We start from the raw sequence: 25158 nt of genomic DNA on the forward strand, positions 1-25158 counted from the left end.
ATCAGTTGTATAACTTTTTATTAGTAGAGAGCAAGTGTTTACACTTTTACCACCCTACCCTTCAGTCACTGTTATATATCAAAATAGGGCAACGCCTTTGTTTTGCTTTTTGTAAAACTTTGTTGCTTTAGAATCATTTATTTTGACTTCAGGTTTTTATTTTTGTTTCAGGTTTTTTAACTGAGCTACTGCTGTCATTATGTTGATAAATAATCATTGTGTTTATTGTCAACAGTATTGTAAGGTGAAAAACTAAATTTTTCACTTTGAGGGTAGGAGTGGTATTAGTCCTTTTGGGAAAAAAAAAAACTACAGAGGTTTTATGTCCTTTTATTTGTGAAATTCCAACAGAATTAAAAAGGCCAGTCTTTTACAGCTAGTTAAGTGTCACAAGTGTCTGAGGCCAGTTTTGAACTCAGGAATTCCTGAATTCAGGGCCGGTGCTCTATCCACTGTGCCATCTAGCTGCCCCTAGTCTTTTTGTTTAAAGTGTTCTGTTTTGTTATGTTATATGTATCTAAAATTAAGACAAACTTATTTTATTCTACAATAAATTTTTTCTTTTCTTTTTAGAATATTCTCTTTTCTGGATGTTGTTACATTGTGTCGCTGTGCTCAAGTCTCCAGGGTAAGAATAGCTGAATTATAATGAAACCTGCTTATAATACTGGTGGTGTGATGATCTTCTAACCATATATGCATTTATGTTGCAGGAGACACTGTTTGACCCCTGGTGAAACTAAATTGATGTAATGACCACTGTCATTATAGAGTTCTGTTATGTGTTCTTTAGAAAGAGAAGTGGAGGAAGGGAAGGGAACAAGTACTTATTAAGTGCCTATTATGTGCCAGGCACTGTGCTAGGGACATCCAAATATTACCTTATTTGATTCTCACAACAACCTTGAGAAGTAGGCGCTGTTATTATTCCCATTTTTCAGTTGAGGAAACTGAGGCAGACAGAGGTTGAGTGACTTGTCCCGGATCATGCAAGTAGTAAGTGTCTGAGACTGGCTTTATCTTCCCTACTCCAAGCCCAGTACCATCCACTGTACCACCTAGCTTCTCTCTAACCTTTTAATTTCTTATTCTTGGCTAACGTATGATTGAGCAGAATAAACATGTTCAATGGTAAAGGTTATCATAGATAGAGAATTTTAAAGGTGCTGTTGATTTAGTTTTATGGATGAGTTCAATGTTATACTTTCTTAGTTACTCTTACGTGTATGGCAAGATATTAGAAGCTCCAAGGACTTTTCTTAATCTAGAAGAAACACAATCCTATTAAAACAAATTGAATGATCCTGGACAAATCTGCTAGTGAAATCCTTAACCCTGTCCGTTGTGTGTAGGTTCCTTGTTATGGTCTAGTTATTGAATGAACCCTCCCTATTATCTCCACAGACCTACAATGCATGGTTAATGACTTTTACAAGATATCTGATGCCATCTGTGTTGTCACCCAGCAGTCACAAAACCTGGTCTTATTTTCAAGGATACCACCTCTTGTGGTAATGAGTGTCATGTTTGTTAACTTGCTGTTTGCAGTAGTAGAAGGACATAAGCAATCCTATAATCTTATAGGATTCCATTAAGCCCAAGAAATGAATAGTGTCCTCTTTTCAGGTCAGAGATTCTACATTTTAAAGTCTGATAATATGCAAAACTAATTAAATGAAAGTTTGAGTGCCAGTTATTTGTTTAAAAAAAAAAAGGTTTCCTTTACCCTTACTTGATGGTATGGAAAACATTGATTGTAGAGATAAGAGACACTGATTTTAAACACTTCTTACCTATATGATCTTGGGCAAGTCACTTTCCCATTCTGGGCTTCCAAGCCCTTATCTGTAAAGTGAAGTTCTTGAACTAGGTCATCTAATTACTTAGGCCTTTCATTCCTGAATCTTTGTCCTCATCTACTGTTTCTCTTTTTCCTAATTCAGGCTTATCTGTGCTGGTGAATTCCTTTGATAACCAATGTTCCCTGGGTTCAAAAGACCATATATTCTAGTTAGAAAATAGCTTCTGGCTTCAGTCCTTATCCTATAGCCTGTTTTGCCCTGACCATTGGCTCTGACTGCCCGAATTGAGCACTTTTCTACAATGTGTCACAGGTTTCATATCCATTCATCTTTTTGTGTAATTGTGGGCTAAGTGTAGGAAGAACCAAGGTGAGTGTTCTTTATTGGTTAAAAGTAAGGCAGCTGATCGTGGTATTTGTTTTATATCTGTCTTAGTCATTGTGTAGTATGAATTATCTGTGGGTTTTTTGTGGGAGTTCTGTTTTGTTTTAATCTTAAGTAGACTTTCATGAAGACTGAATCAGGTCACATTGACTTTTCTGTTTTTCAATTAACTCTGTGGACTCTTCTTCGCCCTCTTCTCTTCTCCCACCACCCCAATCTAGGCTTGGAATGTTCTAGCTCTAGATGGCAGCAACTGGCAGCGGATTGACCTGTTTGATTTCCAGAGGGATATCGAGGTATAATTATATGTGATATGTGATCCCATTTTTCTTGTTAAAGTGTAATTACTGTATAGACCAGATTAATACCATTAGTATAACCCTCCTTTTCCTGAGAGAGAGAGAGAGAAATCATTAATTTGAGTACATTTTGAACTTTAGGGAAACCTTGAGTCCCAAAAGCTCATTTTAACTTTTAAGGTCAGGCAGAACTATTTCTTTGGAAAAGAACCAAAGGAGATTTCACAGTGAAATTATGTATATGTGCTTTCTTATTTTAAAGAGTCATTAATATATGCTTTCTCATTTTAAAGAGTCATTTTATTTTTGTTAAAAGAGCAAGCAAACTTGTGTCTTGGTTTCTGTATATATGTTGCTTCTAAGAATGAACATTTTGGATACAGTTTTGGTGAAGAGAGGAAACCTGATGCCATGTTTGTTGCAAAATTTGCCTTTTGCAATTTCAGCCCTTGGTGGGTGTGGCCTGTCTTTAGATGAAAATTGAAAGCTAAAGGAAAGCTCATAATTACCATTTTTGATTTTCTTGGAAAGTTGTTAAAAATACCTCTAGACAAAACCATGAATCTAGACTAAGAGCTTTTGTGCTAAAGATTTTTTTTAAAATTTCTCCCTCCCAAATCCTTTCCCCCCTCATCTCATTCTTCCATTTCTTAGTGCTCCAGTAGAAATAGTTTCCATCAAGCAACTTACCAGATTTGTGAAATGAATAATCAAATGAATAAATGAAAGTGAGCTTTGAGGAAACTTTGCAGCTATGATTTTGTCTTCACACTATAATGGAATAGAGATTGCTTTTAATTTAAATTGTTTCTACTATTTTCTCCGCTGATCTTAAGCTGGCTTCCCCCCCCCCCTTCATAATTATCTAACCCCTATGTATACCTTAAGCATATTGTGCACTCAATATAGCCAGCTTCCATTAAGTGCCCTAAAGAGAGCACTAGAATAGACACTGCTAATGTGGAAGAGAACACAAAACCAATTGTGGATAGTATTGGCTTTTCGCCCCCTGGTGTATTTTTATTTTATTAAATATTTCTCAGTTACATGTAAAAAAAAATTAACAAAGTGACAGATTTATGAGATGACCTATAAACAATAGAAAGCAACATTTCTTCAAGTACAGAATATCTCATTGATTGTGTAAATAACAGTGGAATGCATAGATGAATGACTAGGTGTTTAATTAGGGAAGGCTTTGTAGATTCAAGTATGTTTGAGATTTGATTGCAAATTGGCTAGATCTTTTTAAATGAGTGGAAGGAAAAATAAAATTAATTGAAGGCTTTCATATTCCTTTAGACATGTGGAAACCGCAATTAGATGCTTTCAAAAGGAGTGGTTTATTTGCTTTTCTTTGTTTTCATAGGGCCGAGTAGTAGAGAATATTTCTAAAAGATGTGGTGGTTTCTTACGAAAGTTAAGTCTGCGTGGGTGTCTTGGAGTAGGAGACAATGCATTAAGGTAATGTCATAGCTTATTTTAGTTGTCAAATGCCCCCTTTGACTAAGCAAAAAAGATCCTTTATACAGAAAATGCTGATTTAATTTCTCAGTTTTTGAAGAGTCCTAATTCAGGTAAAATGTTTTAACTATGAAAATTGTCCATTGAGGAAACTCTGGATATAAATTGTGGAAGAAAACAAGAACTAGAGCCAAGAAGACCAGAAACTACCTATTGGGGCTGACCCTTCTGGTGGGCGAGAGCATTCTGAATCTCTTTTTTGCTTAGAGACATTCATTGGGATACCACAGAAATCCGAGTTTGAGAAGTGATTAATGAAAAGTTGTAGTAAATTTGTAAACCCTTATGGTACCGGAAGATACAATATCTTCTTCAAAATGTCTAGAATTCCACTATTTCTTCTGAAAGCCTTTCTTTTCTATTCTTATAAAGGACCTTTGCACAGAATTGTAGGAATATTGAAGTACTAAATCTAAATGGATGTACAAAGACCACAGATGCGTAAGTACCATATACCCTTCCTTTCTACCCTTTGCTGGTGCATCAAGGAGTTAGCAAATCATTTTGCAGGCTAGAGGAAAGTGACTCCTGATCCTACCCCATAGGAGACAACACTTTCCTCTTTGATTCTGGTGAGAATTAATGTCAGCTTCCATTGGCTGTTTGTGCTTCAGGTTCCAAGGCCATATTTAATTTAAAGAAATAGCATTTTTATTGTGATTTACGTGAATCCTTAGTCTTGGGAAGTTTGAAATTTTGAATTCTTTAAAGGAATGGTATAATAGAAAAGGTGGTAGATAGTTAGTATAAAACTGTCCCACAATGGGCCCAATTTGACCCCATCCCATAACCAGTGAATGCCTTTTGTATTCGTAGTGATTCACTGTTTATTTCATTTGAGACAGAGCTTCAAATTTTTCAAAAGAAACTGAAGTACAGATATAAATAGAATTGAAATTGTTTTGGAACTGTTTCCAAATCTTGCCTTAAGGATTAAAGTGAAACATTAAAAAAATCATAGCCAGTTGAAGACTGTGAGAATATAAAATACAAGAATTACTTGCTTTTCAAATGTTGCACTACTGGCCACCATTTGAAAACATAGGTTGTCCTATCTCTGTTCTCTTACCCTTTCTGCACGGGACTGACTGTGTCACTCCCATGCTCAAAAACATTCAGTGAATGTTTTTGTCTCCACAATAAAATACTAGCATTTAAAGTTCTCCGTGGTCTGGCTTCAGACTGCCTTTCTAGCCTCGTTTCAGATGTAATCCCCTTCTTGTATTCTGTTTCAGCAAAATTGGACAGTTACCTGTTCTCCTAACTTGATGCGTGCCATCTCACACTTTTTGCATTCTCTCCCTTTGCCAAATACACATCCTCCTCATTTCTACCCTTCAGGACCTTTATTTTCCTTTAATGTTCAGTTCAGAGACCACCACCTCTGTACAGCCTTTCCAGCTGAAAGTGTTCTGTCTCTCTTTAGATTTTCCTATAACATTTTGTCTAGTTCTCTTCCTTTGCCCTCATCACTCTCTACCTTTTATTTTACTTATCAATATATGTGTTGTGTCCCTTCTGACAGAATGTAAACTCCTTGGGAGCAGGGACTGTCATTTTTAAAAAAATCTTTTATATCTTCAGTGCCTAATCTAGCATAGTGCCTTGTACTTCTATATTTATAAGTTTATTGATGGTTTTCACCATGGGAAGTTCATAACCTAAGAGAGGCAATGAAGAATATATAGCTAAAAGAAAGCCCTTAATTCTTTATGCAAATTTAACAAAATCTTAATATTATATGCAATGTTAATGTATTGTATTGGCTGTTTGATGTAAAATGAGGTCATTGAAGTAGTATGAGGATTTGAAGGAATTTACTGCCTTTTTTCCAATTAGGGAATACTAGTGGAGAAAAAGGGGATTTTAGAAAGTAATTGAATGAAAGAAAAGGGAAGACATTCCATTTACAGGCTGTAGTTTGTTCTGTGCCATTCTTGAGGTTCATGACATGGCTTATTAATATTACAAGGTGTCAAGAGACTTTATCTTATAGTTATTAGGTGAATCTCCTTGAAACCTTTCAATGTAAGAGGCACTTGGCCTTCCCCTACAGTGAATAGTTTGTACCAGTGGTCCATATTTAATTTAGAGAAAAAGCGTTTTTACTGTCACTCACATGAATCTTTAGAATTTGAGAATTTTGAGTTTTTCAAAGGAACGGCATAATAGAAAATCAGCTAATAATTGCAGTGTATAATCTTACCCCTACGTGGACCCAGTTTGACCCCATTCCTTGTTCAGTCTGTATTTCCCATGCAAATGACTCATTCCCATAATGATATTTCTCCTTACCCCAGCTGTTTACTTTAATAACATCTGTCTATTAAAGGATTGTATTGAGCAGAAATTTGAGAAGAAAGAAGGGATGAATCTTCATTTTTGGCTGTACTCTAGGGATGCTATATACATTCCTAATTCTTGTTTTTCTAAAGAACAAACAAACCTTTTAGAACACGTGTAATCAGACTACACTGACATCTAAAATTTCCAGATATGAACTAAACACCATCATCCCTTTCATGCATATCTCTATGTTTCTTATAAGTGAATGTCACCAGCCCAATTCTCATCTTTAAAAATAATTAATATAATTCCCAATGCTATGACTATTTGGGGCATGGAAATTGAAGCTTCTACTACCTATGTGTATGATTAAATAAGGGTGGGTTTTTCTATAGCGTGGATGTGTGTTTCTGTGTCTGTCTTGTTTCATTGGTGTCTAAAAATATAGATAATTTTTTTTTATCCTCTTTCAGCACATGTACTAGCCTTAGCAAGTTCTGTTCCAAACTCAGGCACCTTGACTTGGCTTCCTGTACATCGATAACCAACATGTCTCTAAAAGCACTGAGGTAGGGATTGGATATATTACAGTGTTAACCATATGTACACTAGTTCAAATTAGATCTCTCATCCTATATCAATCTGAAGTCTTAGTGGTGCCCCAAGTAAGATGACAAAACATGACTCGGACCTTTGATCAGAGGTAAACATAATACACGAATTCCATTTCTGATTTTTTTCCCAGAGGAATGGAAGGAAGATGAAGCAGTGACAGTTGGAACATTGTGTACCAAGATGCGATGTGTGAAAGGGAGGAGGGTTAATTTTCTTGGGTGCTTTACCAGCTAAACAAGCCTTAGTGATAACTTACACTGGTAACATTTATACTTAATGAGAACTAGGTTACCAGTATCCAGTCAATTTTTAAATCTGATATGTTCACATCTTTCAAATTCACCAACCCTAGTTCAGGTCTTCATTATCTCTCACCTGAACTGTTTCAGTTAGGTCCCTAACAGGGTTCCTCACATATAGTCTCTTCCCTCTCCAATTCATCTGCTTTGCAGCTGCCAAATGGATAGATTTTCCAATTTTCTAATGTAGATCTGACCAATTCACTCCTGCACAAGAAGCTTCAATAGCTTCTCTCTGCATCTGGAATAAATTATAATGCCTTTGTTTGGCATTTAAAAGAATTTAAAATTTGGGGTCAGTTCATCTTTCCAGGCTGATAATACATTATTCCCCTTCATCTTTCTGTGTTTCAGCCCAGATTGTCCTTTTTTCTGGTTCCTATGTGTAACATTTTGTCTCTTGCCTCCCAGCCATTGCATAGCTCTCCCTCCTCCCAGTCACCCTCATAGAGTTCCTAGATCCTTTCAAGGATCAGCTCAAGTACCTTTCCTGATTACCCCATTTGTTAATGACCCTCCTCTCAATCATGGTTTTTTTGCATACATCCTATATTTATTTACTTGTGAACATGTGGTAACTCCCCAATGACATGTAAACTCCTTGATAGCAGATACAGTCTCACTTTTATATTTGTATCCCAGGTGCTCAGTTCAGTGGCTGGTGTAATGTAGGCACCTAATAAATATTTGTTGATTGAATTCAGACAATTTGCAAAAATTCACTGAGACCCACCTTGGCCTAGTGATTGGCTAAGTAAATGGCATAGTGGAACTGTATGAAATCCTGTCAAATTTTTTTTTTAATTCAGTTAGAGCAGAAGTTTCCAAGATTAAGCCAAGGAGATGCCAGATATCTTCCATAATCCAAATATCAGCTGGTTTATGATAAGTTAAAAGTCTTAAGGACTAGACTGCAGATTATGAGAGAAAAAGTAAGGAAAATGAGGAGATGATAAAAATGAAATAATACAAAGTACAATGAGGCCCTGGATTTATAAAAACTTCTCAGAAAAGATGAGAAAAGGATAACTTAGGTAAGAAAATTAAATAAAATAGTTAGGTCCAGAATTTAGGTGGCCAAAAAAACACCTAAATACGTTGGTTCAGTTATTCTTCAGTTGTATTTTTTTTTCCAGTCTTTTCCAACTCTTTATAACCCCATTTGGGGTTTTCTTCGGCACAGATACTGGAGTGGTTAGCCATCTCCTTACCAAGATCATTTTACCGATCAGGAAATTGAAGCCAACAGGTTTAAATGACTTGGCCAGGGTCACACAGCTAGTCTGAAGCTGGGTTTGGATTTATGAGGATACATAGGTTATTAGAAGATTAAATATGATTATAGATTACAGATTTATAAACTGTTTAGGTTAATACATTTTGCATTTCTACATCAATTAAAATTTTGTTACTACCTCAGTAAATAGTATAATAGAACTGTAAATCAGGAGAGCTAGGTTGTAATCTCAACTGTCTCTTGCTAACTGTGTGACCTAAAGCAGAATGTTTAAACTTCCTGTACTTATCATTAATAGCTGCCGTACTTTACAGAGTGATTGTGTGCAGCAATTGGAATAATAGATCAGAAAGTACTTAACAAGTGTGAAATGTTCTTCAGTCAATAAGGCCAGTGAAAAATGTTAAGAATATAATTTTATCAATGTGGTTACTCCCTCTAGTAATAAAAATTATATTTTCTGTGTAGATTACTAATTAGATTTCTGAAGTTTCTGTAGCCAGAAAATTTCCCTCCCTACAGCCAGTGTGATGGCAAGCTAGCCTCTGAAGGATAATGAAGTTGGTCCTCATTGCAAGGCCCATACTTGAAAAATATCTGTGGAAAATAATTTCATTTGTTAGGTTTGCAATTACCACGATGTTAACATGACTTCTGGTATACCTCACTAACTTTGAAAGACTTATTTCTTTTTTTTTTTGACATGGAACCTTGTATATTCTACTGTCTGGTTAAGTAAATGTATATTTATGTGAGTAAGAGGAGATTAACCATTTCTTCTATTGACTGAAAATCCCATAAAATGGACTTTGGGGTCCTAAGTCTTGGAGTAGTACTTAGTCGTGATGATTTTTTCTGGTTTTGGGTTTTTTCCCCCTTTTAAGCGAGGGATGTCCACTGCTGGAACAACTGAACATTTCATGGTGTGACCAAGTGACCAAGGATGGTATCCAGGCTCTAGTGAGAGGCTGTGGAGGGCTCAAAGCCTTATTTCTTAAAGGCTGCACACAGGTAATACTTAACATAGTACCCTTAGAATATGAGATCAAGGCAATGGAGTTAGGAGGCTTAAGAAAGAGAATTTTTTTCCCCCCCGTTAACTTGCTTATGAAAGACATGTTCACTAAGCCTTAACTTGTTTACTTTGGGAAAAAAATAAGCAAGTTTAACATCTGGCAAATAATAAACATATCTAATAGTAGAATTGCTTTTCTTTGAAAGGTCATCCTGAATGGGTAACATAGAAAAGCAGAGCTTTACTATGTAATCTTACCACATGAAAAAAAACTGCTCACGTTTACTATTTTGTTTGAGACTTTGAGGTGGTATTTATAAGCAGTCTTGGCATTTCTAACCAAATGTTTAGCTGCCAAGAAATCTTAAATTCTTATATGTACCAGATTCTTTAATTCCTGTATACTACCTATCATTTTGGTACCTTTTCTTTTCCCTTTATTACCCCATTGGTCATACATGGCAAAAGACAAACACCTTGTTTAAAAAAGGTGAAATTCATCTCTGTTTATTATATTAGAAAAGGTAATTTTGCAAGCATACTTGAGAAGAAAGAAAGGATTTGGAATAATAACTCAGCTGTGGTTGCAGGTTTTAAATGAGAATTTGTCTCAGATCTCAATCAGTAGTAAAATTATATCTAGACTAGAGGGTAGCTCCTACCATTCTTTTGCCAGGATGGGTGGGGCCCTGATGTTCAAAGCAGTATGTCAGGGATTTGATTACCACAAAACAACAGCTTGCGCTTTTGGTTATTTACAGAGTCCTGAAAAATATTGATTGGAATACATTTTGTAATCAATTATATGCCATCTGTTCTTAGCACTGTAAGCATGGCAGTGATCATTCAATGGCAAAAAAAGCCCAAAAAAACAAAAAACCCACATCAAGAAAACAAACAAATTCCATTACGGGTTCTTTTTTCAGTTTTTGCTTCCAGAAATTGGGTTTTAAAGAGCTTTCTGGAGAATGTGGAGATAGGGGAAACTGATTGTCCTCATAAACCATCTCCAGAGCCCAGAGAAGTACATCTATAGAAGCCTCATTCATAGGCAAAGTGATGCTCATTTCTTCTTTCCTTTTAATAATGGTGGTACAGTGGGTATAAATTGGTCAAAAATTATATAAAATATTGATAATACAAAACAGTGTGATTTAAGCCAGCCTTGGAGTATGGGAAAAAGCCGTTCTATCTCCTTTGAAATGTCAGTAACTAGCATTTTCTTTTTTACTGTCTTTCTAGCTTGAGGATGAAGCTCTCAAATACATTGGCACACACTGTCCTGAACTGGTGACTTTAAACCTGCAGACCTGCCTAGTAAGTAGCTTTCACTGTGACTTTGTTTGCTTGAGTTAGAGATGAGCTTGTTACTGAGATTTTTCTAAAGTGTGCCTTCTAGCCTTCAAACCCCTTCCAGTCATACTGATCTGAAGGTTAGTGTTGTCTAATGGAAAAAGCATTGGTCTAGGAGTACAAGGCCTAGCCCAATACCTTATTAGTTGTGATGCTGGCCAAATCACTTTACTTTTCCGAGCCTAACTTTTTTCATATTGTCACAGAGGGATAAATAATATACTACCTCATAGAGTTGATGTGAGAAAAAGCACGTTGTCATCTTCAATTCTATACAAATGTGATCTATTGTGTCAATATTTTGTATTTATGAATTCATTGAAGTGTTATTCATAATGTCCTCTATTTTAATTCAGCATGTGTGTAAACCATATGTACGGTTGTACCTGACTAAAACCCCCTTCAAATTATTCAGAACACTTCCTGGAAAAATCTGTCAGGGACCCAGAATGTTAATGGGATACATACTTTTAAAATACAAAATGAATGGCACTAGGGATGCTAGAACCTCTAACCTCAAAAGAACTTTTGGTATGCTACATCTTCAACCTGTTGTTCTCTTTTTTCGTGGGTTATTTTGAACTACAGTCCAGTCTTAAACTAGAGGACAGAATACATCACTCAACCTTCTGATCTTTGGGATTGTTACCGTTAAGATGAACAACTCCCAAAGTTGTGGTTATTGGTGATAATTTTGCTTAGCAGGACTGGCAAGTAACTGGCAAGTTAAAAATAACATTTTTACGTATAAACTTATAAGTGTGTTTAGGATGGCATATACTGCCCAAAAGGTTCCCTTGTAGTCAAATTTCTTCTCCCTTTGCCATTTATCTCATGGCTTGTTTGGGTGAAAATACTGTACCTGCTGTCTTAGAAATCTTTATTTTTGCCTTTGTGAATCTCTTCTCTTTTTTATCTTCTGCCTTCTTCCTTCTTCTGCTGAAGAATGCTACCATAGCCAATGCCAACATTCCTTTCCTTTAGCCAGAAGAACTAAAAATGAATGCCCCTGGAAAGCTCCAACAAAACTCTAGATTGAGTTGAAGCTAGGGACTTTGCTGTTCTTCTTATCCCCTTGCCTAACTAATGAAGTTATAAATTTTAATCATTCTGGCTTGTCTGCCCCTAACTTTACTATACAGCTCTTTCTTGTACACTTTTAAATAATTTTCTTTCTGAAGAAAAGGAAATTGTTGGGACAGTAGTTGGTGCAATGGGTAGAGGATTGGTGGAAATTAATGAACAGGTAGCGTTCATGTTACTTCTTGTATGTTCTGTTCCCCCATCCATTTCCTAATACAAAATCTATCCCTAAAAATCTGGGGAAAATGGGGGTAGCTAGGTGGTGTAGTCGATAGAGCACTGGCCCTGGAATCAAGAGGACCTGAGTTCAAATCTGGCCTCACCACTTGACCCTTACTTGCTGCATGACTCTGGGCAAGTCACTTAACCCTAATTGCCTTGCAAAAACAAACCAAAAAAATATGGAGAAATGTCTCATCAAAATCTCTACTCATGATGAATTTCTAGGATGTTGCCCAACCTTTTTGTTTATTTTAACATGGAAGAAACTTTACTATATTGATGAATCATGCTTTTCTTGAGTAATTTGAAGCAAATGAATAATTGACACATCTGTTCTCCTATGTAGTTTTCTCATCTTTATCAGTTTTTGAAAGACAAAGAAAATTGTACATCCTTGCAATTAGTTTTCTGTTTTTGAGTTACATTAATACCTCTGGTTTTCATATAAGTTTTTTTCCTGCCAATATACTACTACTCTCCTTCAGTTGAGCCTTCCTCTGTCCCTTAAGAAGAGAGGGGAAAAAGTTAAACCAAACTAACCACCCTATCTGTCAGTCTTTGAAATATTCAGTAGACATTGTACCCTGGCTTTCAATTTGAGTTGGGGGCATGGAGGGTTTCAACATCAGCTCTCATAAATCAGCCATTACTTTTCAAAATCATATAACAGAAATTCCGTTTGGTTTGTTAAATGTTCACTTGTCCCACCAACACATTTTCCCCCTTTAACCATCAGAATCTAATCATAAAGTTTTGTATTTATGTATTACTTTTTAACATTCCCATGATTTTTGTCATTTTTTCCCCCTCATAACAAATTCTTTATGTGAGGTAGGTAGATCAGAGATTCCTTTTAAAAGGGAGGGTAAATTGAGGCAAAGTGGTTAAGTGGCTTAGCTGGAGTCACATCATTTATTAGATTTGGAATGAGAACACCAGTCTCCTAGCATCCTAAATCATGATTTCCTCCTATCTTATTGCCTGACTCTACATTAAAATTACACAATATCTAGTAACAATTTCCCTTGTGGAATAACTCCAATTGTGGAGTTATTCCACAAACAACTTCTTATGCAGCCCAAAGTAAATGGAACTGGAAAGAATAGACATTATGTCAAATTAGTTGAGGCCCATTGCCTATTTTCCACTGTACTTGATCTGAATTCTTTTAGGCCCTGTGTATATGGGTTAATGCTTATTTTTATGGCTTTTCTCTTCATTGAGTAATATCTAAGATTTTTCTTTTCATCTTAGCAAATCACAGATGATGGTCTCATTACAATATGCAGAGGCTGCCACAAATTGCAATCTCTCTGTGCTTCTGGCTGCTCCAATATCACAGATGCAATCCTGAATGCCCTGGGTCAAAACTGCCCTCGGCTTAGGTGAGTATCCCATCCTTTTCGAAAAAACAGGCAGTGTATTCACTCATATTTCTTTATTTTGGCATCCCAAAGTTCTAAGATAAAAGTTTTGAGACAGGGTTTCTTTTCCACAACTAGCCACATATTATTTTTCATCATATTTGACTTGTGACCAATAAGAAGAGGAGAATTATCTTCATATCTTCTTCTGTCTTCACTAATAAAAGTCATCTTCTTATTCCTTTCCACAAGAAATCAAGACATAAAATTAATTCTCTGATGGCTTAATAAAAGCCTTGCCATAGTCAATCCAGAGTTTTGATTTTCCTTCCCATCATCCTATTTCCCACTGATATACTTATGAGAATATGTAATAGTCATACAAATAAGGCCAGATGCCCAGCTTCAAGTCAGACGGTAGTATGCTACAGCAACGAGCTCTCCCAGTGCCTCAGTAAAACTAGGGGAAGCAGCACTCCAAGGGGCCTCAGACAAATAAACACCCTGCAACATCCATCTGAAAGGAACTGAAGAAATAGAAAGGAGGGAAAGGCCTGGGTGAGCGGGAGATCTCAAGGAGCCACACTATCTAGTCCTACCCCTGGAGTTCCAGTGTTGCTGATTCCAGCCCAGCACCAGGTGGGCTGCTGATACCCTGCAGCCTCAAACTGCCAGCATCAGAGGCCCCAGCACACAGGACCAGTGACCAGGCCCTAGGCTCCCAACACGGGAGGTGCCCTCTGCTCCCCAGCAGTAGCGCTTAAACTCTTTAAAGGCGAGGAAATAAGCAAACACCATGGGCAGGAAGAAATGTACAACAGATTCTTATTATGGGAACAGTGAAGATCAAGGCAGAAATTCTGAAGAGGACAACATTGTCAACAGATGCATATCTGGAATTTCAAAAGGGAATATGAACTGGTGTGAAGCCCAAAAAGCCTTCTTAGAAGAGCTCAAGAAGGATTTTAAAAGTCAAATGAGAGAGGTAGAAGAAGAAATGAGAGGTATGCAAGAGAGAGTCAATAGCTTGGAAAAGGAAGGACAAAGATCAACTGTAGAAAACAGGTCCTTAAAAAATACAGTTGGCTAACTGGAAAAAAAGTACACTGAAGAAAACAAGTCCCTAAAAAATACAATTGGCCAAATGGGGAAGGAGGTACAAAATCTAATAGAAGAAGACAATTTGTTAAATATTAGAATTGGGCAAATGGAAGCTAATGACTCTATGAGAGAGCAAGAATCAGTCAAACAAAAACAAAAGAATGAAAAAATAGATGAAAATGTAAAATACCTCATTGGTAAAACAACTGACCTGGAAAATTGATCCAGGAGAGACAATTTAAAAATTATTGATCTTCTTGAAAATCACGATGAAAAAAAGAGCCTGGACAGTATCTTTCAGGAAATCATAAAGGAAAACTGCTGTGAATACACTGATCACCACCTGAAAGAGATCCTAAATTGAAAACACCAAGGAATGTAATAGCCAAATTCCAAAATTACCAGGTCAAAGAGAAAATACTGCAAGCAGCCAGTAAGAAACAATTTAAATATCATGGAACCACAGTCAGGATTACACAGGACCTTGCAGCTTCTACATTAAAAGACTGTAGGGCATGGAATATGATATTCTGTGAGGCAAAGGAGCTTGGATTACAACCCAACGAAAATGAGCATGATCTTTCAGGGGAGGAGATGGATATTCAACGAAATAGGAGACTTCCAAACCTTCCTGATAAAAAACTACTCTCTTAAGCACATTAAAGCAGTTTTCTAGAAAAGCTCAAAAATAGATTCAAAATAGTTCATTGCCCAGTCCTTCATATGTTTTATGACAAGTGTTATTTAATAGATAAAGGAGAAGAAAAACAGATAGCTCATAATAAATGCTTTTGTTGATATGCTTTTCTGAAACTAGAGCAATCAGGTGAGTGTTGAGGAGCCTCACTGACATTATTGCACGTTTTTTCTTAATTTAAAAAAAAATGAACTTTAGGTATTAGTCTGTGACGTTTCATTTTTTTTTTTAAATTAATTTTCATATAACCTGACAATTGGCCTAATAAAAGAGTTTAATATACATGTAGTTGTGGAAAATTTTGTTTAAATCAAATCTTGTTTTTCTTCTATATATTGATGTTAATAATATCAGAGACACTGTTTTCGTTTCTGATTTATTTTCATTGGCAATAACTTTTTGGTACTTGATCTTTAACTTTCCTAGGCTATTTAAACAAATAATGATATAGGCTACAGTGGTAGCTATTTCCAGCAGGCCTGTCTGTAATACTGGGATTCTCAGCCTCTGCCTAACAAGAGAGAGCTTCTTTTTAACTGCTTTAGGATTGTGAGCCTCGGGGGTGGCATACTACTAAGTTTCTTGGGGGCGGTACAATAGGGGTGCAGACAGTTAGGTCAGTTATCTGTTTAGCATTGGGCTACTCTCTTTTCCCTGCTGAGGATCTGTGTTTGAGGAAATTTGCATCTATGGGAGCCTGCTTTTGGCAGAGTATTAGGCTTCAAGATCTGTTGCAGTTAAGGATTGGGAATGGGAAGTGGCTCTGTAATTCAAACAAGTAGCTTTTAGTGGATGTGTCTTAGTGAAGAAGCAGTCTGGTATAGTAGGAAGAGAATTGACTTTGGTGCCAGGGAACAAACATAGGTTCAAATCCCTACCATTTTCCAGGAGCAAGCTGTTCTCTGGGGGTGAGCATTGTGCCATCAAGAAGGCATTCAATACATTACTCAGGGTTAGGGTTACTAACTACAGTTACAGAAGTATTCTTCTCTGTTCTTTCATTGTGTCACCATGAAGTAAGGTATTTGTTATAGGACCTCTTTGTGGTGATGATATGAAAACAGGTAGAGTAATCTATATATAGAAATGCTTGATTATGAATATTATTCTATGTTAAGTCACCCTAAAGGTGTAGGAGATTGTTTTCCTTCCGCATGGATTTTATAAGTCATAGCTTTCAGTAGTCAAATACCTTAATTTTCCCTCTTTCCTCTGTTTTGTTTTGTTTTTTCCTTTTTGGACAGAATATTAGAAGTGGCAAGGTGTTCTCAGCTAACAGATGTGGGCTTCACTACTCTGGCTAGGGTGAGTATTGTCATTAGTCTCTGTTTTAAGATTTGTTTTGCATATTAATTTTAGAGGGAGGGGAAGAATCCTTCCAATTTCTGTCAAAGCCAAGGTACAGCTAACTTCCTGTTTCAGTTCACTTGTCTCACCACTCTACAATTTCAGAAATGCAGTGTGTGACCATGAAAAGCTTTCCTGTGATCTGATTCAGCAAACCTATTCTCTATAGTTTCATAAGTTTTAACTGTATTTACTGAGGCCTTTCTGTATTTTTTGGGGGGGGGGCAATTAGGGTGAAGTGACTTGCCCAGGGTCACACAGCTAGATAGTGACAAGTGTTTGGTCTGAGGCCAGATTTGAACTCAGGTCCTCCTGACTTAAGGGCCGGTGTTCTATCCACTGCACCACCTAGCTGCCCCACCTTTCTGTATTTTCTAAGGAAAACAGCTCATTATGGTGTGGAAGCAAAACTAGATTCATGAGCTTTGCCAGCCCTCACAGAACCTACCTGTTGTCTGAGATTCATTCTATGTTCAGAAAGATTTAGCAATCATCAGATTTGTCACCAAGGGATACGTTCTTTTAAGGCACACGTTCTTTTAAGGCACAGCAATTTACGAAGACCTGTTTAATGAAGCAGTTTAAAATCGTACTCCCAGTATGTGAATATTTGTTATTTATAAGTCATTTATGTGTACTACTGTATAAGGATAAAATATTCTGAAAATAACATTATTATTGGTATATTATTTATTTATTGGTATAAAAACCGTTTTTGCTTTTAGCAAAATGTTAATGGTATTTCTTCTAAGCTATTGAAACATGGTAATGTTTTATTTTTAATAAATAAGTTCAAAACCCACTGAAACTCTTTATTTGGAAGACATTTTATATGAGTTGGGAAATTACATCTATTTAAGTGTGAAGTTATGAGTGTTTTAATAGGGGACACACTTACATTGTAAGGATAATGAGAAGTTTGAGAACTTGGGAGACAGGAAGGATATGATACCCATTGTAATCCATCCATGTCCTCTTAATCGGTGTAGCTTATTCTGTTTCAGTGAAAACAAAACTAGGGGTGGGGAAGTTGTTCTTACTAGCCATTGCCCCTCATCACAGAAGCCTCCTTGGGGTACCTGCCACAACCATGGATTGATAAGGGAGCTAGGTGTGGCTATCCTGGTGAGGGAGATAAGGGGAGGTGTGACGTTTTTAGCTTTTGCAGCTGTTAATGTGGGGTGCTGGTTATGTTTAGGTCATAATTATTTTCAGAGGCTGTTGGAGAAAGCGAGAAGCTGGAAGCTTATGCAGCTATGTGAGGCCTACTGTGGGAGGGATGGAGTAGGGGAAAGTTGCTTGCTGTTTATGGGTGAGGGGTATGATTATTGGAGACAAACCCCATGATTAGCTCTTGGGGAGAGGGTGGAATTGGACCCATCTTTGAACCCTCTGATTGGTTACCCCTTTAGGTGTGCCACAGCCCCAATTGGAGATCTCTGTACTAAAATAGAGAGGGGTTGCAATCTTCATAGGTGGAGGAAGTACCCACACCAATGAAATCACAGATTCTTGAAGTAAGAGAAATGGAAACCTAATTTGGTTGTCTCAGTGTTTGTAATGTAAGTTGAGTGCTAAAAGAAATATTAGACTTTAAAATAGGAAGACTTTTTAGCTATTCTGTACTTTGCCATCTTGGAATGCTTTATAAGTATGATGATTCTTTAAAACCAGAATGGCTTTGACTAGCATAATGGCTTGTGGGAAGGGACATGACTTTTAGGAACAACATTGGAACATGACCTAGGATATAGCATATCTAAAAATTAATGGAAAAGCACTAAAAATAAGACATTCATGCCTACCTCCAAGGAAATAATTTTTATAGAATTCTTCGTGCTTGAAAGAATTTCTTTATTAGCAAAATTTTCCACATTCAACTATTTTATCCACATACATCCTCTCCTCTCTACCAGATTGCCTCCTTTATCATCTTTCCTATCTCGCTAATCTTTAATCTCTCCTTGTCTACTCTTCCCTTGCTGCTCATTTTTCTCCTATCCTTAAAAATTCTCACTTGATCAGACCATCCCTGCTAACTGTCTTTCTATATCTCTCCTCCCTTTTATGAGTAAATTCCTTGAGAAAGCCTTCTGTAATCAATGTTTCCTCTTACTCTTTTCTGCAGTTTGGCTTCTGACCTTATCTCTCCACAGTTACCGATGATCTCTTAATGGCTAAATTTAATGGCCTTTTCTCCATCCTCATCCTTCTTCATCACACTGCTGCCTTTGACACTGTCCATCATCCTCTTCTCCTGAATACTCTCTCCTTCTAGGTTTTGTGGCACTGTTCTCTCCTGTTCTCGTGCTTGTCTGATTGCTCTTCTTTAGTCTCCTTTGTTGGATCTTCCTTCACCAATGTCCCCAAACTGTGGTTATGTCCCGCAGGGCTCTGTTTTGGACACTCTTCTTCTCCTGGTAACCTTTTTTTTTTAAACCTTTTTTTTTTTCCCTGTTGAGGCAATTGAGGTTAAGTGATTTGCCCAGGGTCACACAGCTGGTAAGTGTCAAATGTCAAGTGCCTGGTCTGAGACCAGATTTGAACTCAGGTCCTCTTGACTGCAGGGCTGGTGCTATCCACTGTGCCACCTAGCTGCCCCTTTTTTTAACCTTCTTTTAACAGTACAATAACTAAGCTAACAGTTTTCTAACCGCCCCCCCTTTTTTGCCTTCTTTTAACAGTACAATAGCTAACTCAACAGTTTTCTAACCCACTTAAAAACTTTTTTTTTTTTTAGAAACATCTGTTTGGTTTCTTTTTGGGGGGAGGTAATGGGGGTTAAGTGACTTACCCCAGGTCACACAGCTAGTAAGTGTCTGAGGCCAGATTTGAACTTAAGTCCTCCTGACTCCAGGGCCAGCACTCTATCCATTGTGCCACCTAGCTGCCCCTAGTCTCCCTCTGTACCCTCTAGCTTGGTAATCTCATCAGCTCCCTTCAATGTTTGTGTATCTATGCAGATAATTATCAGGTCAGTCTGTCTAACTCTGATTTCTCTCTTGGCCTCTTTGCATCACTCTCTGCCTATTAGACATCTCAAACTCATCATGTCCAAAACTGAACTCATCGTCTTTCCCTGAAAACTTTCCTCTCTTCTGAGCTTATTTGTTACTGTCAAGGACACCACCATCTTTCTGGTCACCCAGATTCACAACCTCACTGTTATCCTTGACTCACCCTCACTTTACATATACACTCTTGCCAAATCTTGTCATTTCTTTCTGTCCGAAGAATATCTCTCACATGTCCCCTTCTCTCTACCCAGCTGCCACCCTTGTACAGGCCCTCATCACTTCTTATAATGGATGATTACAGCGGCCTTCTTAGTTGGCTTCCTTGTCTCAAGTTTCTCCTCTCTACAGTCCATCATCCACTCATCTACCAAAGAATTTTCCTAAAATGTGGGTTTGATCATGTCACTCTTCTATTCAGTGAACTTTATTGGCTCCTTTTTGCCTCTAGACTCAAATATAAAATCCTTTGCCTTTAAAGCTCTTCATAACCTGATCTCTTCCTACACTTTACTCCTCTCCACTTAGTATATATAATCCCATGACACTGGCCTTCTTGCTGTCCCTCATACTCAACATTCCATCTTCCAACTGTCTGCCTTTTCACTAGTTGCCTCTGGACTATGTTTTTGCCTTAAATCTCTAGTGCTTAGCACCTTGCTTGGTACATAATAGGCACTTAATAAGTGCTTGTTGACTGACTGACTTAGAACTGGTAAATTATTCAGTGCTGAGACATTTGAGGACTCCTGGTTACATCAATGTTCTCCAAAATAATTGAACTATAAGGATGGCATTAGAATGACATCATCTCTGAGATTTCCTTGGATTCTGCAGTTTTTTTTCATGTTCTGATATTTTGTTTACACTTTACAGAATTGCCATGAACTAGAAAAAATGGACCTAGAAGAATGTGTTCAGGTAAGATGATAGGAGCTCCAACACTTTGAATCATTATCTGGAATGCTATAATTTTGCAAAAATACTGTGATGAGCATAAGGAATGTCCAAAACATACTTTTTAAAAAATGTCTAAACTTGTTTGAAGGTTTTATTGAGGAAAGAAATTCTTATTATATGTGTTCTGACCTTTCCAAGCTTCAGAGGAGCCCAAGTCCTAAACATCTGAGACTGTAGAGAGTACTACTTCAGAGTCAGGATTTCCTTATCTTTCTAGGTCCCTATGCACACAAACAGTGATAGAAATGCATTTTATTTAATTCAAGAATCTTGTGGTCATTAATAGATGGAGCAGAGACAGGATGACCTAATGAATGGATAGAGGGACAGCCTTGGAGTCAGAAGGATCTGGATTTAATCCTGACTTAGACACACTGGCTTATGCCTTCGAACAAGTCACTTAACCTTATAGAATAGTTACAGACAGTTGTTGATCTGAATCATTGGAGGGAATTCTCACTGGGAATTGCCCACGTTGGTGAAATCACAGGTTGAACTTTGCAGGAAGACTGAGGAGGAAAAGAGGATGGGAATAGAAAGAGCAGTTAAAGTAAGAAGAAAATTTATGACTTACAGCAAGGGTAAATGCTTTTTATGTACTCCAAAAACCATGTTTTATTTAGCAAACATTTGGAAACCTCAGAACATGTGCAAAGGTTCATACTCATATAGAACCACAGATGTAACTGTGATAGGAAGGTCAGTGTGACACATGTGAAGGACAAGTGCCAGATATAAACTGATAACATGAGAAGTTTGCAAAGAGAGAAAGATGAATCTGGAAAAGTCAATCAGAGAAAGCTTCATAGAGCAGGTAACATATGAGTTAGACCTTGAACCAAAGGAATGTAAACATCCCCAAATTGAGTTTAGGAGACAAGAGGGCCAGGAACAGATGATGAAGTCCATTTTGTGTGGAAGGGGAGAGGAGAAAAAGATAAGCTGGGAAAAGAGGCTGGAGCCATGTCATGGAGGTCCTTGAATACCAGAATCAAGAGTTTATACTTTATTCAGTAAGTACTGTATTAGGAAACCTCGGAAGGTCTTTGGTAGAGAGAAGAGTGATGTGATCAGAATTGTAAATTAGGAAGATCAAATTTAATTTTTTTTAAAGTAATTTGGGAATAGGAACTATTTATGGACATTTTTACCTTTTGTAAATTGGCGTGTGTGGTAAAGAATTTCAAAGAATCATCTCACTCACTTGGAGAAATTATTTAACATGGGTCCCTTCTAATTCTAAATTTGTTGTATTTTAAGCCATTCATTTCCAAAATAGTGACAGGTCCCCATTTTGCCTCACCTTTCTCCAAGACAGCACCTTAATCTGGATCAATTGCTAATGCTGCTTCCTAGGCATTTGGAGAGAGTAATAACTATTCAAACTATGGAATATTCTTGTATGTACCCTTTCTGCCAATAGGCCAAATAGCTCAAGACCCATGAATGTTTCCAAGTCACTTTTTTTGATCATAGAGCCACATTCACTCCCAGAGCAGCCAGAAATGAAACCTCAGCAAGGCTTATTGTCCTACTTGGAAAGAAGCCTAAACTGTAGGATGAGCACTGCAAGTCTACCTCCCTCTGCTTCACCAGACGGAGGAAGGGATTTATCATTTGTCATCCCCTCCCCTGTCTTTTTAACTTTTTGATCAAGGGATAATATTTAAATTAGTATTATCATAGCTGCTGTGAAGGGTAAAGGGTATGATGACCTAATGTCTTCCACTGACAACCCTGTAAGGGAGTCACAGACTGCCTTCCCCGTCACTCTCTTTCTTTGTGCCTATCACTGTCGGCTCTGTCCCTATTGGCTCCATGTATCACACATGCCCGCTGGGGATTGGAATCTTCATATTGGACTAATGCCCCACTACCCACACCCATTACCGAAATTAATTTGCACGTATTTTTTATTCAATTTTGTATGTACATGTTCTTCCCCAATCAAACGTAAGCTCTTTGAAGGCAAGGGCCCTTTCATTTTGTCTTTGTATCGTTTGTTCATCTGTGTCCCCACAGAACGTATACCCAGTGAAAGCTCAATGCTTGATGATTTAAAAAGAAAGAATCCTAAGAAAGACTTCTTCATATGTTTCTTTCAGATAACAGATAGCACATTAATTCAGCTCTCTATACACTGTCCAAGACTTCAGGTGTTGGTGAGTTTGATCTGCGTAACTATTTATAATTTAATCTTTTCTTCAGGACCAGTACCATGAATTCACTTTCATGAGAATGATATATGATTAGCTGCATTTTTGGAAAGGGTTTTTTTTTTTTCTCCGAATTGCCTACAGAGTACCAGGGGAGGACCTAAGTGAAGGGGAAGATAAGGTAGGAGCTGGAAGAGTTAAACATATCCTGAACCAACGCTTGGAGACTGAAATAACTGGCATGGAGAAGCTGAGATGCCCTCTGCGAATTACAGTCCAGTGTGAATGATGTTTAAATCTTCAGCAGCTCGGGGGTGAGATGGCTTGAACATAGATTGCTTCTCACCTCCAGGCCAGATGTACCTGCAAGAAAGAACAAGGAAAGGCTTGCTGGAGAAGCTTTCGTCACTACAGTTTCCAGTAGTACTGAAGGCACCCTAGCCATCAGTGCTGTGTTCAAGTTCATTTTTGGTGTGTTTGCATTTCCCAAAGTGGGAAATCTGTAGGATTCTGAACTTCACATGGCAATCCTTGAGAGATAGAAGGAACCAGTTATTTAAGAGAAATTGAAGCCTGGGGCAGGGGGGAAGGAGAGAGTGGAAAAGGCCATGAAAAGAGGGAGAAAAGGCTTATTATTAGTAGTAAAGCAAAAAGGAAACTTTAAAATTAATCTTATACATAAAGGAATGTCCAAAGAGAGGTATTAGGTATAGAAATTGTCGTCACTAGGTACCTGCTCTATATGTGATGCTGTACCAGGTACCCAACATTTCGTACTAACTCTCAAGAAGTGCCTGAGCTTCAGAAAAGCCAGGGACCCTCTGGCCTAATTTGCTCTGGAAAACAGACCTTTTGTGGGGTGCCTTTTTTAATTCACGGACTGACTGTTATCAGGTATCTTCACAGTATATTCTCAGTACCCTAAAATAAGATCAGATCTCTTTTTGAATCCCATGTAGTGCTCATGAATTACTCCAACCCTCTTCTTGTTCTTTTTGGCTCTAGAGTCTGTCTCATTGTGAGCTGATTACAGACGATGGAATCCGTCACCTGGGGAATGGAGCCTGTGCCCACGACCAGCTGGAGGTGATTGAGCTGGACAATTGTCCACTTATCACAGATGCATCCCTGGAGCACCTGAAGAGCTGCCATAGTCTTGAGAGGATAGAATTGTATGACTGTCAGCAAATCACCCGGGCTGGAATCAAGAGACTCAGGGTAAGAAGCAGCAGTATCACCCTCAAAACTGTGGTTATCATTACCATGCTAAGTGTTTCTACAGATTTGGATTTATATTTTAACATAGATCTGTTAGGAGGAGAGGACATGAACAAAGTGCATCCCTAGCAGGCTTTCCAGTCGAGATTTTTGCTCCAAGATCATAGAAGTTTGGTGATTTGTGAGAGAGAAATAGTACATCAAAAAGATTTCCCTGTGTTGAGTTTGAGAATTTAGTTTCACCCTCTTACAGCAATGGCAAGCATATATTAAGCACTATCTATTTGCAGAGCACTACACTAAGTGCTACAGAGTAGATAACAGATAATACCTCTATGGAGTTTACAGTCTAATAGAGGGAGACAGTACAGATATTAACATGTATGTTAAAATAACTAATACAAAATAACACTTTGTCCTTATTCCTTATTCAGTGTGTGAGGTAAGTTCTAACAAGGACATCAGGGAAGACTTCATAGAGAAGGTAACATCTAAACTAGGGCTTAAAAGATGAGTAAGATTTTAAATGTCAGATTTTGGGATGCAGAGGGAAAAGTATTCCTGGCATTAGGAATCATTCAGTGGTAATGACTTTAATCCCTTTAGAGAAATAGAAATTAAGGTCATTTGCTGTGAGTATTGGATGGAGGGAGGGGGGATTGAGGAGAGAGGAAAAGGTTTGTAACCCTGGAGCCATCCCAGGTTGATTTATTAGCACTCATCCAATAAAAAGTAGCCCAGTACTTCATCAAGAACATAGCATTATCCTTCAGAGAGTGCTTGACCTGCCCATCTCTCTTCTCAGACTTGATAGGCTAAGAACATGCACTTGATTCAAGTAATTTCTATTTGAGAAGTATAATTGCAATTGCATGTTCCTCTTTCAACCAAGAGAAAAGCAATGCCACAGGCCAGCTGAAATATTTTGTTATTTACTGCCCACGTGCATGATGTAAACAGCCTTCCAAAATGACAGTTAAAGTTTCAGGGAACAAAATCTCTTGCCTCCAATATTTGTGTGACATTTTAATGTATTTGTAATAATAGTAACATTAACTTTCCATGTTTAATTTCTTCCAAATTTAATTTCTTCCAATATACTCTAGCTATCCCTTTAGTGTGGGCTTGAGTATTCTGTTGAGTCTCCTTATTTTATTGATATAGATACTGAGACTCAATGAA

At 37.6% G+C, this 25158-nt stretch overlaps 1 protein-coding gene across 2 annotated transcripts in view; it reads left to right on the forward strand.

The window, feature by feature from the left end:
• The window catches only part of FBXL20 (F-box and leucine rich repeat protein 20), a 112796-nt gene that overhangs the window by 80219 nt on the left and 7419 nt on the right, over window positions 1-25158 (forward strand). For both annotated transcript variants that reach the window (XM_027872877.1, XM_027872878.1), the window contains exons 3-14: window positions 574-628; window positions 2408-2482; window positions 3855-3949; window positions 4382-4450; window positions 6769-6864; window positions 9331-9457; window positions 10704-10778; window positions 13374-13504; window positions 16526-16586; window positions 20519-20563; window positions 22708-22764; window positions 23764-23976. In XM_027872877.1, the coding sequence (XP_027728678.1) occupies window positions 574-628; window positions 2408-2482; window positions 3855-3949; window positions 4382-4450; window positions 6769-6864; window positions 9331-9457; window positions 10704-10778; window positions 13374-13504; window positions 16526-16586; window positions 20519-20563; window positions 22708-22764; window positions 23764-23976 (1099 nt within the window). The remainder of the gene's footprint in view (window positions 1-573; window positions 629-2407; window positions 2483-3854; window positions 3950-4381; window positions 4451-6768; window positions 6865-9330; window positions 9458-10703; window positions 10779-13373; window positions 13505-16525; window positions 16587-20518; window positions 20564-22707; window positions 22765-23763; window positions 23977-25158) is intronic.

Source organism: Vombatus ursinus, unplaced genomic scaffold (genome assembly GCF_900497805.2).
Source record: "Vombatus ursinus unplaced genomic scaffold, bare-nosed wombat genome assembly UNPS02014801.1, whole genome shotgun sequence".
NCBI lineage: Eukaryota > Metazoa > Chordata > Mammalia > Diprotodontia > Vombatidae > Vombatus > Vombatus ursinus.